The 18,589-nt window shown below is 36.7% G+C and overlaps 4 protein-coding genes across 4 annotated transcripts in view; 3 read left to right on the forward strand and 1 right to left on the reverse strand.

Annotated features, from left to right (window-relative positions):
* LOC104735649 (stearoyl-[acyl-carrier-protein] 9-desaturase 1, chloroplastic-like) overlaps positions 1-2,538 on the forward strand; it is a 2,998-nt gene extending 460 nt beyond the window's left edge. The window contains exons 2-4 of the mRNA XM_010455479.2: positions 1,026-1,530; positions 1,613-2,053; positions 2,139-2,538. Of these exons, the coding sequence (XP_010453781.1) occupies positions 1,026-1,530; positions 1,613-2,053; positions 2,139-2,261 (1,069 nt within the window). The 3' untranslated portion in view covers positions 2,262-2,538. The remainder of the gene's footprint in view (positions 1-1,025; positions 1,531-1,612; positions 2,054-2,138) is intronic.
* LOC104735650 lies at positions 3,808-4,644 on the reverse strand. Its single transcript, XM_010455480.2, has one exon. The coding sequence runs from the start codon at positions 4,534-4,536 to the stop codon at positions 3,982-3,984; it is 555 nt and encodes a 184-aa protein (XP_010453782.1). The 5' UTR covers positions 4,537-4,644; the 3' UTR covers positions 3,808-3,981.
* LOC104735652 (splicing factor U2AF-associated protein 2-like) lies at positions 4,888-9,886 on the forward strand. Its single transcript, XM_010455482.2, has 15 exons — positions 4,888-5,079; positions 5,766-5,873; positions 6,195-6,329; positions 6,435-6,497; positions 6,587-6,807; positions 7,145-7,366; positions 7,803-7,895; positions 7,977-8,015; positions 8,104-8,190; positions 8,302-8,404; positions 8,553-8,633; positions 8,985-9,061; positions 9,146-9,226; positions 9,338-9,429; positions 9,531-9,886. The coding sequence occupies exons 1-15, from the start codon at positions 5,037-5,039 to the stop codon at positions 9,652-9,654; spliced, it is 1,569 nt and encodes a 522-aa protein (XP_010453784.1). The 5' UTR covers positions 4,888-5,036; the 3' UTR covers positions 9,655-9,886.
* Positions 10,383-16,845, forward strand: LOC104735653 (sister chromatid cohesion 1 protein 4). Its single transcript, XM_010455483.2, has 16 exons — positions 10,383-10,647; positions 10,941-11,097; positions 11,380-11,641; positions 11,753-11,850; positions 11,934-11,983; positions 12,362-12,414; positions 12,865-12,964; positions 13,193-13,670; positions 13,752-14,159; positions 14,254-14,392; positions 14,562-14,698; positions 14,779-15,650; positions 15,726-15,759; positions 15,975-16,086; positions 16,183-16,312; positions 16,399-16,845. The coding sequence occupies exons 2-16, from the start codon at positions 10,974-10,976 to the stop codon at positions 16,495-16,497; spliced, it is 3,096 nt and encodes a 1,031-aa protein (XP_010453785.1). The 5' UTR covers positions 10,383-10,647; positions 10,941-10,973; the 3' UTR covers positions 16,498-16,845.

Here is an 18,589-nt window from a genome sequence, read left to right on the forward strand (position 1 = left end):
GGGGGGGGGGGTTAAGTTTTGTGCAGCTATAATCATGATCTACATTGGATTTTTTTTTTTGCATACGCTCTTTGCTTCTGCAAAATTTGTAATCAAAATGTAGAATTATTTCGTTTTGTGATTGCTTATGGTAAACATATATATACGCTTGGTGTGCTCTGTTCCCACGTATCTATGAACAAGAAAAAACACTTGTTATGTAGTTCTTTCAAATGATCAATATCTTTGCTTTCTGCTGAATATGTAGACAATGTTCACAAAGAAATCTTTTGTCATTCTCTTACAAAAACAAGATTAATCACTAGTGTCATTACATTTGTAATTCTTCCAAATAGTTGACACTATTCTCCATATGCATGCATGGATTGTTCCCTATTTTTTTTTTTTTGAATAGAAGAATTATTTAATTTGGTTGTTGGCCTATCAGGACAATGTTCTCATCAATCCTTTCTTAATTTATTGCTAGTGTATAAGAATAAGACCTTCAAAAATAAAGTCACATTCCGCAAAAAAAAAAAAAAACTTTTTAATATTGTTTTTGCATTTGGTTGTTGGAGTTTCTTCTATGTTTTGCATATGCATACATCCATGTCTGTGTTGTTGTTTTTTTTTTTTTTTGGTACTGTAGTTGGTCAAGTTAGGTCTGAATTTTTTTCTTTGTGTTGCTTGTTATGTTGGTGATACTGTTTTGGTCAGAAGAATTTTTATTTAGAGCATGCTTTGTCTAGTACTGCAATTTCCTCCTCCATCGTTGTTAATGATGAACATTGAACCACGCATTAGCTTGTCTTTTTCTTATTCTTTCAAGAAACTGATTTTTCTCGTGGTTGGAATCTTTTCCTTTTTGGAGGTTTCTTTAAGACTACAACTTGTTTGCAAGTAAACAAGTTGTTGTCGTAAAGAAACCTGAAAAACACGAAACCATATCATCTAATTCTGGTGATTTAGTTAGTGATAACAGTTTTAGTCTTTGAAGTTTCATATTCTACTAATCATTTTGGAAGCTTCTTTTAATGGAATTGCAGACAGGATACGAATGGAAGGAAACCATATATTCCCCCAAGAGAGGTGCATCGTCAAGTGAAATATTCAATGCCACCACAAAAGCTGGAGATCTTCAAGTCCTTAGAAGGATGGGCTGAAGAGAACTTGTTGGCTTACCTAAAACCTGTTGAGAAATCATGGCAGCCTACTGATTTCCTCCCTGAAGCTGAGTCAGAAGGATTCTATGACCAAGTGAAGGAGCTAAGAGAAAGGTGTAAGGAGCTTTCTGATGACTACTTTGTTGTGCTTGTTGGTGATATGATCACAGAGGAAGCACTTCCGACTTATCAGACCATGATTAATACATTGGACGGGGTTAGAGATGAGACGGGAGCAAGTCCTTCTCCTTGGGCAGTATGGACGAGGGCATGGACTGCTGAAGAGAATAGACATGGTGATCTTCTTAACAAGTATCTTTATCTGTCTGGACGAGTAGACATGAGGCAGATTGAAAAGACAATTCAATACCTCATTGGTTCTGGAATGGTACGTTCCTATAATAATATAAGCCTGAACCCGCAATTCTCTGTTATTCGTTGTATTGATTGTGTTTTGTTTTGTTTTGAAGGATCCAAAAACTGAAAACAATCCTTACCTGGGCTTCATCTACACGTCTTTTCAAGAAAGAGCTACATTCATCTCACATGGAAACACAGCCAGACTGGCAAAGAATCTTGGAGACTTGAAACTTGGGAAGATTTGTGGCACCATTGCTGCTGATGAGAGGCGTCATGAAACAGCCTACACCAAGATTGTAGAAAAGCTCTTCGAAATCGATCCTGACACCACAATCGTGGGATTTGCTGACATGATGAAGAAAAAGATCTCGATGCCTGCTCATTTGATGTACGATGGTCGTGATGATAACCTATTTGACCACTTCTCTTCCGTGGCACAGAGGCTTGGTGTCTACACTGCCAGGGACTATGCTGATATACTGGAATTTCTTGTGCAAAGGTGGAATGTGCAGAAGTTGTCAGACCTTTCTAGTGAAGGACACAAGGCCCAGGTAACAATATTAGAACCATGTAACCATTTCTGAGTTCTGTACAACCTACTCTGACTTTTGGGGGTTCTTTAATTGCTTTGAACAGGACTACCTCTGTGGATTACCTGCTAGGATCCGCAAACTTGAAGAGAGGGCTCAAGGGAGAACCAAAGAAGCTGCAAAAAACATACCAATCAGTTGGATATTTGGTCGAGAGATCAGGGCTTAAATAAAAGAAGTAATGTTATCCAATTTCTTCCATTTTATAATCCCAAGCAACCAAGAAAGCTATAAAGACCTTCACCAACACCATGATGAAGAGGCCAGAAGAATGTTATGTTGGAATGTGTGTAGATAAAGTATGTGTTAGGAGGCTGTGCTTTGTTTGGATAAGTTAAATGCATCCAAAGAATTTGCTTTATGTTGACAATTTTATTTATTTGTTTCTTCTTCTCTATTTTGTTACACTAAATCCATCTTGTTAGTATTGTATCCAAATTCTCTAATGCTTTCTCTCAAACCAAATAAGATTTTAAAATAAAAACTTGTGTGTTTGTTTGGTTCTTTCTACTTTCAACTGTGTTTCCTTTGGGGTTATCAGATTAAGGATGATGCGATTTTTCATAGGAAACACAAGTGAAAATCATAGGAAAAGGCTTATATATTTATGTGATAGATCATTGACGAATTACATCAAACACTCAAACAAAAAAAAACAAATGAACAAATCACACCCACCGAAACAGATCAAAAACCAACATTTGATATTGATCTAACTCAACATTTCATACCACAAAAAAGACACTAGTCTTCAAACTTGGAACGGCCATGGCCAATCTTTAGGATTCTCCTCACTCTGAACCTTACCAGTTCTCTTCATCGCAATACCATCACTACCACCATCGACATAAGCATAGTACTTCAAGAAGAAAGCACAAACAAGAACGATCCAGTCAAGACAAAAGATGACAATACAAAGCCCACCACCGAGTTTCAAGATCACAGCAGCATCTTCCTCACGGACNACCACTTCTCTTCCGTGGCACAGAGGCTTGGTGTCTACACTGCCAGGGACTATGCTGATATACTGGAATTTCTTGTGCAAAGGTGGAATGTGCAGAAGTTGTCAGACCTTTCTAGTGAAGGACACAAGGCCCAGGTAACAATATTAGAACCATGTAACCATTTCTGAGTTCTGTACAACCTACTCTGACTTTTGGGGGTTCTTTAATTGCTTTGAACAGGACTACCTCTGTGGATTACCTGCTAGGATCCGCAAACTTGAAGAGAGGGCTCAAGGGAGAACCAAAGAAGCTGCAAAAAACATACCAATCAGTTGGATATTTGGTCGAGAGATCAGGGCTTAAATAAAAGAAGTAATGTTATCCAATTTCTTCCATTTTATAATCCCAAGCAACCAAGAAAGCTATAAAGACCTTCACCAACACCATGATGAAGAGGCCAGAAGAATGTTATGTTGGAATGTGTGTAGATAAAGTATGTGTTAGGAGGCTGTGCTTTGTTTGGATAAGTTAAATGCATCCAAAGAATTTGCTTTATGTTGACAATTTTATTTATTTGTTTCTTCTTCTCTATTTTGTTACACTAAATCCATCTTGTTAGTATTGTATCCAAATTCTCTAATGCTTTCTCTCAAACCAAATAAGATTTTAAAATAAAAACTTGTGTGTTTGTTTGGTTCTTTCTACTTTCAACTGTGTTTCCTTTGGGGTTATCAGATTAAGGATGATGCGATTTTTCATAGGAAACACAAGTGAAAATCATAGGAAAAGGCTTATATATTTATGTGATAGATCATTGACGAATTACATCAAACACTCAAACAAAAAAAAACAAATGAACAAATCACACCCACCGAAACAGATCAAAAACCAACATTTGATATTGATCTAACTCAACATTTCATACCACAAAAAAGACACTAGTCTTCAAACTTGGAACGGCCATGGCCAATCTTTAGGATTCTCCTCACTCTGAACCTTACCAGTTCTCTTCATCGCAATACCATCACTACCACCATCGACATAAGCATAGTACTTCAAGAAGAAAGCACAAACAAGAACGATCCAGTCAAGACAAAAGATGACAATACAAAGCCCACCACCGAGTTTCAAGATCACAGCAGCATCTTCCTCACGGACATAAGACTTGAGACTCCCGAGGAGCATTGACGTGTTGGTGAAGATGAGAACAGAGACAGAGCCTTGGAATATAGCTGTGAGCACAGTTGCTACCATGTGAGCAGCGTACCACCTGTTTCTCCCGCAAGAAGCGGCGGCGCAGCCTGAGACAGCGGCGGCGATTGTTACGGCGTGGAGGAGGATGAGTAGGAATCCGCAGACCGAAGGGATTAGACGGAGAGAGAGTGTGAGGAAGATGCAGCTTGAAGCGGCGCCGAGAAGGATGTAGTTTGAGAAAAGGAAGATCTTGTGAGTATGGTAATGAGATTCTTCTACTGGTAATGAAGAAGAAATCAAACCCATGATTTGGTTTTTTTTGAGACTTTTCCGGTTTGGGTTTTTGGAAAGTTTAGATTTTGAGAAATGGGTTTCGTTTTTTCCGATGATATAAAGAAGATGAAGAGTGTGAATTGTGGATTTGAGAACGAGTTTGCTTATGTACAAGTAGTTTCTAAATATGACCGTTGTCGGATCTGGAAGACTGAAACGGCTGTTTTGGTGTAACGGCTAGTTTGATTTTTAATAAAGAAGGTGGGCCCAATGATGTGTCAAAAGATAATAATAATAAATAATAAGATGGGCCTAATGGGCCGTGTATTGGTTTATGTTTATCCGAGATAAGGATGAGATTTTATCTCTGCATCCAAACAAGGTCGGTCTTCTACCGTCTTCATAGTTTCGTCCTCCTGCTTTCGCTTTTGTTGGGAGTTTTTTTCGTCGTCTCTCGAAAGCGTCACTCTTTTTGTTTTTGGTTTGTTCGTTAACAGTATTATTCGTGATCTTCCGAGGTTAACGAGGGAAAAATGTCCGATTCTGGTAATCTACAGCTTCCACCATCATCGACAGGTGAAAGAAACCCTCTTCTTTCGCTTATTCATACTTAGTTTCTTCTCTGGTTTTACCCCGACGCCTGTGTTTTTTTTAAGTAGCGGGTTTCGAATTTGTTTATTGTGTGTGTGTGAGAGAGAGAGAGAGAGAGAGAGAGAGAGAGAGAGAGAGAGAGAGAGAGAGAGAGAGAGAGCCAAGGGTTTTGAGGAGATTTGATCAGAGATGAAAATTTGGGAGATTTGTGTTCGTTTAACTCAGAATAATTTTGGAATTTTTTTTGGTCAAGGGTATAAGGAGCTGAGAAAAAACATATGTTCTAGATAATGGGTATCACATAGGTCAATCAAACAAGTTACACATAGGTCGTGTAATCCAGGTTATGAGTTTAAAGACTAGTCACATGAACAAGGATGTCTTTCTCATCTTTGTTTTGGTGTTTCACTGTGAATAACTCGGTTTAAATAATCATTGGAGATGTAATGTGTTCTCTATTATGGCATAGATGATCTCAATGTGTGGTATGAGATTTTTCTCAGTGTGGTGGGTATCTGGGGGATTTATTAAGGAATTGTTTGTAACATGTGTAATGGTCAAGTCAGTCTATGCCTTTAGTTTTGTGGCAATAGCTAGCTACATCTAAACAATCTTCTCTTGTTAGGGCTATGGTGTACTCATCTTGATAACCTGTGTTTTCTTAATTCTAGGGGCAGGAGTTGTTGATGGGCTTACACCTGCAGCTACTGATGTTGGTTGGTACATTCTTGGTGAAAACCAGGAGAACCTGGGTCCATATACCTTCTCTGAGCTATGTGGTAAGTCTTTCATGTTAATAGATTCCTTGTTGTACTAAGGTTTATATGACATCTAGGCCGTCCGTAAATGATTATGTGAAACGAAGAGCTGGGTTAGAGACAAATTGGATCTATAGGTGTTTTCTTATCATTGTACTAGATGTCTAGCTATGTTGACATTACTAGTATGTACTATAAAATCAAATATGAGATTTTTTTTTCTCAAATTTCGACTCAACAAGTAATTGATAAGCTTGGTTTCAAGATTGTTGTCCAACCTGTGTCTCTTTCTGTAACCGGCTATTAAGCGCTGTACTTTACTTTTTTGTTTTGACTGGACAGACCATTTCAGGAACGGTTACCTATTAGCAACTACCCTCGTTTGGGCTGACGGAAGAAGTGAATGGCAACCACTTTCTTCCATCCCCGAGTTAATCTCAAGGATTTCTGGAGCTGAGGTTGGCTATGCAGCTCTAGGTAGGATCCTTTTCACTACTGCTAGATAATTGGATTCTTGATATTTTCTTCTAGTGTAGATTTGTTTCCTAGATCAATGGCACTTACTATCTCCTATCTAACTAGGTGCATCTGGGTTGATAAATGGATCTAATGCTGGAACCAAGCAAAAGAAGCAAGACACTTCTGGTCAGTTATTTAGACAGAAAATGTTTTTTTTTTGATGTTATAATTTGCAAGGTGAGGATGACGCTTACCACAGTATGTTGTTTCTGCAGCCTTTACTAGTACCGAGGATGAATTTGAGAAATGGCAGAGAGAGATTAAAGAAGCAGAAGCGGAGGCTGAAAGGTTGAAAAATGGTTCTGTCTCTGGTACTGAGCTTGTTGAAGATGATCATGAAAGCGCTTCTTCACCACCAGAGGGCGAAGATGAGTTCACAGATGATGATGGAACGATATATAAATGGGACAAAGCTCGTAGAGTATGGGTTCCTCAGGTAAGGCTTTATTTTCTCAACCGAATCAATCATTCTTTCCTTGTTTCTACTATTTTAGTGGGAGTTCAGGTGAATTCAGATTATCTACCTGGACTTCTAAGTCATGAGTGGAATCATTTACATTTGTCATCTTGCTTGCTGGCTCATGGCCTTACCTTATTATGATTGTCTCCCATATTTTTATTTGCATTTGTAAAGATTGAATATCAGGAAACCTAATAAGCCTACTCAGTTTATTATCTACTCTTTACTTGTCTTGGGTCATAAGGAGCACCTTTTGAAAGAGTAAATAATTAATTTTTTCTTATTACCCAAATGCTGATGCTGTTTATTGTAGGATGATCCACCACTTGGTGGCGTTGACCCATACGGACTCGAGGAGATGACGTTTGCTAAGGAAGACGAAGTATTTCCAACAATAAACATTCTTGATACTAAGAAGGATGACTCTGAGGATGACGTGGCGGCTGGTAAGACAGAAGAAGATGGCTCTGATGAAACTGCTGAAATAAACAGTAACGGCAAGAGAAAGCTACCAGAGCCAGAAACTGAAAAGAAGGTTTTTGTTCTTGTCTTTTGTCTTCATTTCGGTTTAGTAAATCATCATTTCTCTTTCTTGAGGTTATGCATGTTACTTCACGTTTTGTTCTCTCTCTTGAGGTCATGCATGTTACTTCACGTTTTTTTGGCCAAATCATGTTTGTTCTCACTTGGATATACCTTAAGTACTGGCTTTTTTGATTGAAGAGTAATGAATTTTCTTTAGCTGCTGAATTGTTAAACTACCTTTTCACCGATATGCACATCGTAAAGGGGAAAGAAAGACCAAATTATTCCTAGACATCATACTTATATTAGGACTAGCAGACTGCTTTTACCATCGTTTTTGTGTTTAGTAATAATGGTTGTTTGTATTGTATGTATCAAAGAAAATAGTGTTGCATTTCCTCATGAAAATTTTCGCAAGCGTTTCTAAGTGTCAAATTCATTTTCAGGAACCAAACAAGCCTCCAGACTCGTGGTTTGAATTAAAAGTGAACCCACATATTTATGTTACTGGGTTGCCCGATGATGTCACCCTCGAGGAAGTAAGTTGTGGTCATACTTTTTCTACCATTATGAATATCTTAAGATTTAATATAGACTGATAGTAGGGATTTTAATTACAGGTAGCTGAAGTTTTTTCTAAATGCGGCATAATTAAGGAGGTAAATCTCACTATCTTGTGATTCCTTCTTTGTTTTTTGAAATTTGTGTAAGTTTCTTCTAACAATGTGGATCTGATAAACATTGCAGGATGACACTAGTAAGCCTCGGATAAAGCTTTACAGTGACAAGGGGACAGGAAAATTAAAAGGCGATGCTCTTATTACCTATATGAAGGTACTGAAAATACTTGGAAATTTTCCGTCATGGGATGTACATATAAGATTATAATTCTTAAATGATGTCTATGTTTTCTCTTCATGTGTATTTGTTTTTTGTTTTTGTTAGGAGCCATCAGTGGATCTTGCAATTAAAATCTTAGATGGGGCTCCGTTACGTCCTGCTGACAAGCTCCTCATGTCAGTTTCTCGAGCCAAGTTTGAGCAGAAAGGTGAATACTGTTGCACATTTGTTCTATAACATCTTACTCCTTTACGGGTTATGTAGAACATCCCATCCTTGGCTTTGGTTTGGATAATATTTTGCTTATGGTTCTCAATAGCGTTTACTTTTTTCTTTTTCTTTTTTTTTTCACTCAGGGGAGAGATTTATAACTAAGCAAACCGACAACAAGAAGAAAAAGAAGCTTAAAAAGGTGGAGCAAAAGTTGCTTGGATGGGGTAAGTTTTCGCTTTTGTGTACTAGAAACTTACCTTTATCTCTAGAAAGACACATAATAGAGAAAGATGCAAGGAGATGCTAGAGATTCATTTCCGTACGACCATAGGAAATTTTATTGTTAAAGTTATAATTACTTTTAGTAGGGAAAGATGTCTCTATGCTTTACCAGATTCTTTGTGGAATTCTCTACACTTAACCAGTACAAGACTATAATAACCTTAAACCTAATCAATTTTGGAAGGAAACCTTTCAATGACTTATCAAGAAAAAAGTTTATTAACCCGATATAGGGGCTACAGAGAAATCTTTCTTTTTTCATCTTTCTGATAACTTGTGATATCTGAACGTAGGTGGTACAGATGATGCTAAGGTCTCAATACCAGCAACGGTTGTTCTGCGCTTCATGTTCAGTCCAGCTGAGTTGAGGGTAAGGTCTTGTCCAATAGTTAGTATGGGAATGTTAACGTTTTTTAAGAGTAGCTGATAGGTTGCACATTTACTCTGTTTGCAGGCTGATGAGGGTCTGGTTACTGAGTTGGAGGAAGACGTGAAAGAGGAGAGTTTGAAGCATGGACCGTTTGACTCAGTGAAGGTAAAATGATGTGTCACTTGATCTCTTAAGCTTGTGGTTGTGCTGCATATTTAGCTTTGTTGAACGTTGAGATTATTATTGGAGTATCAATCTAAATCTCTTCTTTTACAGGTATGTGAGCATCATCCACAGGGTGTTGTTCTAATAAGATTCAAGGATCGGGTAGATGCACAGAAATGTATAGAAGCAATGCAGGGTCGATGGTACAAACTCTCCTGAATCATTTCCGCCTAAGTGCCATTAAAGGTTCGGTCTTGGGTCTGATTCGTTGCTTACATGTAGTTCTGTTTCTGTATGAATGCAGGTATGCAAAGAGACAGATACATGCGAGCCTCGATGATGGATCAGTGAACCACGCTACAGTTAGGGATTTTGATTTGGAAGCCGAGCGGTTAGATCAGTTTGCAGCTGATCTCGAAGCTGAGTAAAAACAAAAAAGCACAATGATCTGAAAAAGCCTGGAAGATTTAGATGACAAGTAAATCAGTAGGCACAGGACGCATCGAATCAGACAAAGGCAAAAAAACCAGAGAATCGTTTTTAATCTACTAGTAGAATTATTTTACCTGTAGTAGTAGAATCAACGAATAAGACTGCGCTTGCTCTCATTGACTTAAAATCTTTACTACTAAAGAAATTTTTAAAAATCAGGATTTAAAATCATGGTTTTTTTGTGGATCGTGATACTTGGAAAGAAATATTAATCATATTTGCCGAAGTGTTAGATTAAGTAATTTATCACGAAACTTACCTTAATGTCCAGTATTATACTTGGGGCCTAAATCTCATAAATTATACAGCAGAATGTTGTATGAGTCAGATCTCTAATAAAAGAAATTTTGTGTTTTTTTTCATGAAAAAAGGTCGAATTTTTTGGTGCTTTTCAGATTTCCCGCAATGAGGCAAAAGAAGCCGCCGAGTTGAAATGTTTTGAAAAAATGGAAATAAATTTCAACTAAATTTGATGATTATTGAATGAAGTTAGAAAAATACTGTTTAGGACAAGTTGACAAAAACAACAAAAGTGTTGGAAAAAAATGATCTAAATCTAAAGCTATGCGGGACCCGCTCATTATTTAGCCAATAGGAACACGACGTATGTCACGAAACATGTGTTCCTTTGCCGCACCAAATCCCTCACTTAATCAAAAAAAAAAAATTATAATCGAACCAAAGATCCAAATTTCGAAACTTTTTTATTTTTCCTCTTTGCATTTTGCAAATTCAACAAAATTTTTTTTAACTGTTTTCTCACGTTTCCTGAGGCGTAGTTCGCTGTTGTGTCTGATCTTCAAGAAGAAAAAAGAGTTTTTGTCTTAAAGATTCTGCTTTTCCCCAATTTGGGTGTTTTTTTCGAATTAGGGTTTCAGCCAGGACTCTGTTCAAATCGAGCTGTTTGTTCGTGTTTGGTGAATTCTTCGGTAATTGATCTACCTTTTGGTCTCAATTCTACTTACGAAGCTCGCCAAGTAGTCTAGGGTCTTTGCTCAGTGGCAATTGCGAGACTTTGTTGTCGGTTTTGAGCTAAATTTGGATTCTGTTGTCGGAATTTGGAAACTTTTTGACTTTTATCTTTGGGTTTGAAGATTTTGGTTCGTATGTTACTGAATTGGAAAGGGGTTTAGCTGTCTGATCAGTATTTGAAGCTCAATTTCTTACGGTGAAATTCTAACAAAGTTGGTTCCTTTTTCTTTTTCTTCGTTGAAATTTTTAGGGTTTTTTTTGGTTTGGGTCTAGAGGACGAGGAATGTTTTACTCGCAGTTTATATTAGCTAAGAAAGGACCACTTGGGACAATATGGATTGCGGCCCATTTGGAGAGGAAGCTTCGAAAGAATCAGGTGGCTGATACTGATATCGGAGTCTCCGTTGGTGAGTATTTTAGCTGCTTTTGCTTTTCATGTTCAGTCTCTGATTCAGTTCTCCCCAGTAATTTAGACCAGATTAGGGTTTTAGCTGAAGCTAAATTTTATTCCTTTTAAGGTTTTCTCAGTTTATACTTTTGTTTCTCTAGTGGTCATGAGAGTTGTTATATTCTCATGGTCTACTGTGTCGATATTGAAGTACTGAATCACTAGTTCTAGTTTGTTGCAACAAATTGTTTTTGTTTCTATTTAAATATTTCCTAATATAACTAAATTCTTTTCTGAGCAGATTCAATTCTCTTTCCGGAAGCTCCAATTGCGTTGCGATTGTCTAGTCATCTTCTGCTTGGTGTTGTGCGTATATATTCAAGAAAGGTGAATTACCTCTTCGATGATTGCAGTGAGGCGTTGCTTAAGGTAAAGCAAGCTTTTCGCTCTGCTGCAGTTGACCTACCCCCAGAAGAATCCACAGCGCCATATCACTCGATTACGTTGCCTGAGACATTTGATCTTGATGACTTTGAGCTTCCAGACAATGAGATCTTTCAGGGGTTGGTTTCTTGATGTTTTAACGTTCACACTCGTATTCTACTCTTAAGCCATAATGCATAATTATTTTTCAGAAGTTTTATTTAGTTGTTACTCGTTTCCCTGTCTAGCAGTAATTACGTTGATCATCATGTTAGTACAAGAGAGCAGATCACCCTTCAGGATACCATGGATGGTGTTGTATACTCAACGTCACAATTTGGATTAGATGGTCAGTGGTTGTTTCTTGCTACTTCCTTTAGTTTGTAGATAGTTGTGCCTTAATAAGCAAACTCATTTTTATTCCTTTTCCAGAGCGATTTGGTGATGGCGATACTTCTCAAGCTGCTTTGGATCTTGACGAGGTACTTTCGTGTTTATAAAACAGAAAATTTCTTCTTTGTTCAAGTCATTTTGGAACAAGAAATAGGACAACTCTATAGAAAGATGAATATAAAGATGTTATCTGTAGATTTCATTTGCTTCTAGATTTTGGGTTCTTTCTCTCTCCTAGGATGGTTTGGGTAGATGCAGCAGCTGGAAGCTCTGATTGGCATCCAGCTGTGGAGTCATGAACCGTGAAAAGCTTGTAATCTGAAGTGTCAGGTTGCAGTCATGTTGTAGGTTCAGGATGATTTTGATGTTTTCTTTTCCTAGTTAAGCTTTGCATATTTAAATTCAGAGCGTCTCTCCTATAATCTAATTTTGGATGTGATCTTTTATATAACTCTATTGTTGTGCAGGCAGTATTCCAGGATAAGGATGTTATTGGATCCGACGATGAGGGAGTTCCAGGGTCAGTTTTTCTTTTAATTGTCTATGCTCTATTCTTCGTTGCTTAATTGCATTTTTGCTTCCCTATGGTTTCTCTCAAATCAATTAGTATCTCTGCACAATGAGCCATATGATCTTTAGCTGTTCATACCTTTTCTATTTTTACATACACTACGAATTGTTATCATAAATTTTAAATGTTCACGTGAGGGAAGAACTCGAGTTGACTGAATGATAAATTTCCTTCCGTTTTGGTATTTGAATGTGTGTTCTCAATCTCTGTAACCATGCTTTTTAAGTTCCATGACATCCATACCTTGATTTTGTGTTTGTTCTGTAAGTAGATAGTGAATTAGAACTGCAATTCTGTGAGTCTTATCCTTCTTAGATATGGTCTTTTGGTGTATAATTTGGATGTGCAAGTTACCAGTTAAAAGTTTTCTTATGGAATATATTCTATATTTGTTGATAGTAATGATCACAATGCCTATCTGGATGCGGCAACACCCGGGACAAAAGATGCGATGGAAGGAGTTTCTGAAGCCATGCCCAGGGATTTCAATGAAGAGCAGGTGCGTACCATCAGAGACATAATTCTCGAGGGGCATACATATAGTTTGCTGAAGAATTGTCACCTGACTCATAGTGCTTACTTCAATATATTTTCCTGTGGCTGAATGTACTTTGCAATTGAAAAACTCCAAATTTCTAGTTTTTATTTCCACAGACTTATTGGTTTAGTTTTCTGGTAAGAGTTGTTATTATTATCGTTGTTTCATATGAATATCTCTTTCTGATAGATTGAAGATCTTGCTATGAATAATGAGTTCATCGAAGATGCTCAAGCTCCTCAAACTCCTGGATTAGTTGAGGTACCAAACTCGTCTAGTGTCAGAGAGCAGCTGGCATGCGATGATCACATGGAGGTAGAGGATCTGAATGCAGAAGAAGGTAGGAAGGCCTCTGGGGAGCTGGATGCTAATGAGATGCATAAACGTGGGGAAGACCTGTCTGCTGAAGATAATGCCCCAGAATCAGCAGTTACCCCTGTGGAGGTAGAGAAGTCACAGATAGATGAAAATGTCAACACACAAAATGAGCCAGAGGAGGAAAGGGCAGAGCATGTACATGTTACATCTCCATGCTGTTCTCACATCACCACCGAGATGGAGGCTCCTGATCAAGTAATGACTGAGGCAGCAACCAATGATAATGATGTTGTAACTGATACGTCCAATGCTGTTCATCTACTTGAGTCCCCTGCAGAAGAGAACCGAGGTTTGTTGGCCACTATATTGCAAACCTAATGCGACGTCTTAGTGCCTGCCTTATTCTTATAATTTTTATTGTTTCTGCCAGATCATTTTGCCATTGTCACTGAGGTAAATCAGGAAACAGATTCTAGTTTACAAGGAGATTTGCCACCAGATGAGCAGCTGAATAATGCGAATGCAACTGATGAACAGTTAGGAAGTTTGACGGGATTTACTGATTCTGATTTGCCTGCACCTGAGAAGGTATTAGCTGCACCTAACAGACAGGGGGATGGAAATGATTTCATGGTTGAATCTACGCCAGATAAAGAAGATCCTGGCACATGTAATGATGATGCGGGAAATAATAACATTACTGGGAAGAAACGCACTTTTACTGAGAGCACACTAACTGCAGAAAGTTTGAACTCTGTTGAGTCAGTTGGACTGATTCAGTCAAAGAGAACTGCAGATTCTGTCCCTGATGACGATGATTTGTTGTCTTCTATCCTAGGTATCAGTTTATTTTGGTTCCATTGCCTGTTCTTTTTATCCATTTTATTGCTCTTTGAGCTAGCTTTATGGATCAATTACTTTTTTTTTTCCAGTTGGAAAATCATCCTTTCTGAAAATGAGGCCTACTCCTGTGCTTGAAGCAGTATCTACAAAACGGTTACGATCTGCTCTCCGCTCTACTACCACAAAGAGGAAGGTTCTAATGGATGACCCTATGGTCTTGCATGGCGAGTATGTTTATCTATATCTGATTTTCTTATACCTTGTTTTATTTCATTGCTCCAAGTGCACCTTTCATAGAAGTTCTTGGTTTACCTAGGACAAGGATCGAAATATTTTTCTTTACCTTTATCTCAGTTTATATTTGTTTTCTTCTGATGTTGCCTACTTTTCTATGTAGCATCATACGTCAACAACTGACAAACACTGAAGATATACGCCGTGTGCGAAAGAAGGCACCTTGCACCATTCCTGAAATCGTAATGCTTCAAAGGCAGGCTTTGGAGGATGGACTCTTGAAGGAGCCAATATTCACTGGTAAGGTCATGACGCTAAAATGTTGTCAATGGTTCTTGTTAACTGCAGTTACACAGATACTATGTTTCAATGATTTTTAGGTATGTCAGTGGAATTAGTATCTCTGCACAATGAGCCGTATGATCTAAGAGGAATCATGATAATTGAGAATGATGACCGTCATACTTCTGTTGGAGTGGTGGAAGATAATGAATGTTCTGTTACGGCCGTGGAAGAAAATAAAAGGGAAGAAAGCTCTGCTCCTCAAGCTCACCCAAATGATTCCGAGGACCAACCTGGTAAGGCTGATACTCACCCACAGGAGGAGCAAATCATAAACCAACAGGAAGAGATGAAGGATGATAATGAGCTTGCTGAAAAAATATCTGACTTGGAAGTTTTGAAGGACGGCAATGGAGCTGCTGATGAATTAAATCTTGTAGTGAATGATGACGTCATTCAAATGCCATCTGAGGAAAAACGCGACCGTGTAGAGGATTTAGAGGTCGAAGGATCCCATGAAAACCATGATGGAGAAGGCGGGCAAGATGTTTGTGCGGATCTTAATGCAAAAAGTTGCACTGAGGTTATTGAAATTGCTGAAGGAGATGTAGATAGCAACCCTATTTTCAATGAGACGGACTTGAAAATTGAAGATGAAGTTCCACATGAAGATAAGAAAACGGATGCATCAGTTGAAGCTTGTGAGATTGGGATAGATGATCAGACTCTATGCGATAACACAGTTGGCTCTACGGAAACTGGATGCGTAGAAGCTGGTGATTTGAGTAATATGGCTTTGGAAAATTGCAATGAACCTATTGTGGAAGCGACTAATGATGGGGTGAATCCAGAGATAGAGTCTTATAACAATTTTGAACCACATAATGAGATGTCTAATGAGGAGGCTTATATGCAAAGTGCACTAGATGGAGAACCTACTTCTCGTGATGGTCTCATGGGAGACAATGATGTAAGTTTCTTAGTGGCTTCATATCATCATTCAAGTAAGACATGCCTCTGACTCTCTTGTATTCTTATGGTGTAGGAAATGGATACCATGGAAGTTCCACATGACACAGGTTCTAAGCATTTTTTTTAATTTCAATTATAATTTATGCAAATGGTCTGTATCCTCTCCGTCTAATCAATGGGATATTAAAACTCTGGTCATCATACCCTGGTTTATAGACTAAACAAGCTTAAACTCTTGAGCATGATTTTAATACAAGATACTGGTATTCCCATGATTTTTCAGTGGTTCTGCCTATTAATCTCTTGCATTCTGTCTCGTCAGGTTTTTTAAACGTGGATGATGATGAAGTAGATGAAGATCATGAGGGCGATGACGAACAATATGGTGACCAAACTTGTCTTCTAGAAAACAGTGGATGGTCTTCTCGTACTAGGTCTGTACAGTTAACTTCTGCAGATTTTAGCTTCTATCATGTGAAACACGTGATGGGCTTGAATTTATGAATGATTCTGACTCTCTTTACTTATAGGGCTGTGGCAAAGTATCTCCAGACGTTATTTGATAAAGAAGCTGAGAATGGGAAGAATGTTCTTGTGGCAGACAAACTTTTGGCTGGGAAAACCCGTAAAGAAGCATCGAGAATGTTTTTCGAAACCCTGGTATGTTGTCCAGAACACAACCCTAAACAACAAGAAAGAAGCTCTGATCTTGAATCTGTCTTAATTGTTTTGCCAAATTTTTGCAGGTTCTTAAAACAAGAGATTACATCCAAGTTGAACAAACTAAGCCCTACGAAAGCATCATCATCAAACCGCGACCAAAACTCACCAAATCCATCTTCTAGATGGAGAAAGGAGCAGTCTTATAGTTGCAGATAGGTAGTTTGGTCCAATCCGAAAATATCATCCGAAATGATTCTACTTCTCTAAAGTTAATACACTTCCCCTTTAAAGGCAATGTAGTAGTAATAGTATCAATGGTCTTGTAGGCCATCCAAGTAGCTGGAGGTTGGTGTTTGTCATTATTTTACCTTTATATATATAAGGAGTTGTTGTATGTGTATATATTGGTGTAACCATGATCACCAGTTTAAATTTGAGAGATGCTAATTTTATGTTCCCTATGGATAACCGAAGTTCTCCGGTTTGTGATATTAAACTTGAGAATGCTGAGGAAACATTTTATTTAATAATGACTACTTTCCATATAAGGTAAAAAATCTATGTTTGTTGTTCCCTTATTTGTTCTGCAGTAACTAGTGTATATATAGGAGGTTTATATGATCCCATTATATGATGATAAAAATACCCCAAAATCGAAATACACAGTTAGTCTCACTTCATAAATAGTGTATCTCGTTTATTTTGTTAAAATTTCTTTGTTTAGAAATACACAGTTAATCGAAATACACGGTCTACCGCGGGACTATATTTTTTGTTTAGAAATGCAAAATAAAATTTCTTTATTATATTAACTATATATGTATATAATATATTTTGTATCTTTTAATCTACGATAGTTTTACATCAATACATTATTTTCATTGTCTACATGTAGTGGTCTATAATTTCCATTGTCTATATGCAATGGTTTATCCATATATACATTTTTTATAACAATTTGTGACAGTTCGGGCCCCACGGAACTATTTTTGTTAATAAAATCTCTCTTACTAATTAGTTATGCTGATTTGGAGAAGGTAAACTCTCTTCCTAAGTTATACTAATTTGGAGAAGTAATTTTTTTTTAAACCATTTGTGTCAGTTCAGGCCCCAAATTTTATAAAAAATTAAAGTTATTATCAACAGTTTAATCACTTGACTTTCAAACACATGAAAATAAGTTATTATCAACAGTTTTTTTAGAGAATGAATTAATTAAATATAAAATATTTAATGTTAATGGGTGTTGGTCCGATACTTTTGGAAATTTGAATAGGAGAAAATCTTCTTAAGTTAGATTCCAAATTTGATAGTATTTAAAATAAAAAATGATTGTAAAATTAATGTTAATGGCATGATTGTAAATAAGTTCCAACTTCAGGATTTATTTCATAAATGTCTCAATGTATATATTGATAATGTATCTATATTAACATTTTTGAAGTACATTTTGTGTTATGCCCTTTTAGTTTTGTTTATTTAAAAAGTTATTTACAACATTAACCCCTAAAAAATTTCTATAACTAACATTACTCAAGATTTTGTTTCCTAAATATTTTACATTTTCCATTCCAACTAAAAAATAACATTAATCAATATGGAAATAGAAACTATCATACATTTAACCACACATTCTGTTGTGTTTTGAAAATATCTGAAGCATTCGCAAACAAAGAAAACAACAACTTGATTCCCATTTTGTTTTCTAAAATCTGTGAGCTTTGATTCTTAACGTAAGAAAAACTTCGATTGACATTTATTTAAATATCATAATTAACATATATAAACTTAATAAAAAATAATTATTATGAATATGTAAAATTAAAAAAGTCTAAAATACTATATAATGTGGTTATATAGTAGATGAGTTATAAAGAGGACATGTTGGAATTAATAAAATATTATTAGATTTGTGTTAACACGGGTTAAATCCTCACTTAATTATTTATCAATACTACTAATATTAGAATATTTGACATAAAATCAAGTTGATTTAACTAATATTGTATAAAATAATTAAACCATTAGGAAAAATATGACTTAATCAAAGCATATAAATTACTGATTATATATTTAGATCCCTTAGTTTTTTGTTATAATAATTAAAAATCAAAATAGAATATCAAACACTAAACAAAACAAACTAAATATAACAAACAAATGGTCATGAAGTATGTTGCGGGTTAAAAACAAAATAAATATTCAGCCGCACAACAATCGGAAAATTTGGTTATTATTCTATTTACAAAAAATCCAATATTTAACAAATAGATA

The sequence above is a fragment of the Camelina sativa genome, chromosome 13 (genome assembly GCF_000633955.1).
Source record: "Camelina sativa cultivar DH55 chromosome 13, Cs, whole genome shotgun sequence".
In the NCBI taxonomy this organism is placed as follows: domain Eukaryota; kingdom Viridiplantae; phylum Streptophyta; class Magnoliopsida; order Brassicales; family Brassicaceae; genus Camelina; species Camelina sativa.

What these genes read in the sequence shown, in the direction of transcription:
- LOC104735653 (XM_010455483.2), top strand. Translation starts at nt 10,974, where the DNA reads ATGTTTTACTCGCAGTTTATATTAGCTAAGAAAGGACCACTTGGGACA. An exon ending in GACGATGAGGGAGTTCCAGG is followed by an intron (nt 12,415 to 12,864) that starts GTCAGTTTTTCT and finishes ATTTGTTGATAG; the next exon opens with TAATGATCACAATGCCTATC. An exon ending in GAAGGAGCCAATATTCACTG is followed by an intron (nt 14,699 to 14,778) that starts GTAAGGTCATGA and finishes AATGATTTTTAG; the next exon opens with GTATGTCAGTGGAATTAGTA.
- LOC104735650 (XM_010455480.2), bottom strand. Translation starts at nt 4,536, where the DNA reads ATGGGTTTGATTTCTTCTTCATTACCAGTAGAAGAATCTCATTACCAT.
- LOC104735652 (XM_010455482.2), top strand. Translation starts at nt 5,037, where the DNA reads ATGTCCGATTCTGGTAATCTACAGCTTCCACCATCATCGACAG. An exon ending in AAAGAAGCAAGACACTTCTG is followed by an intron (nt 6,498 to 6,586) that starts GTCAGTTATTTA and finishes TTGTTTCTGCAG; the next exon opens with CCTTTACTAGTACCGAGGAT. An exon ending in TCAGTCCAGCTGAGTTGAGG is followed by an intron (nt 9,062 to 9,145) that starts GTAAGGTCTTGT and finishes CTCTGTTTGCAG; the next exon opens with GCTGATGAGGGTCTGGTTAC.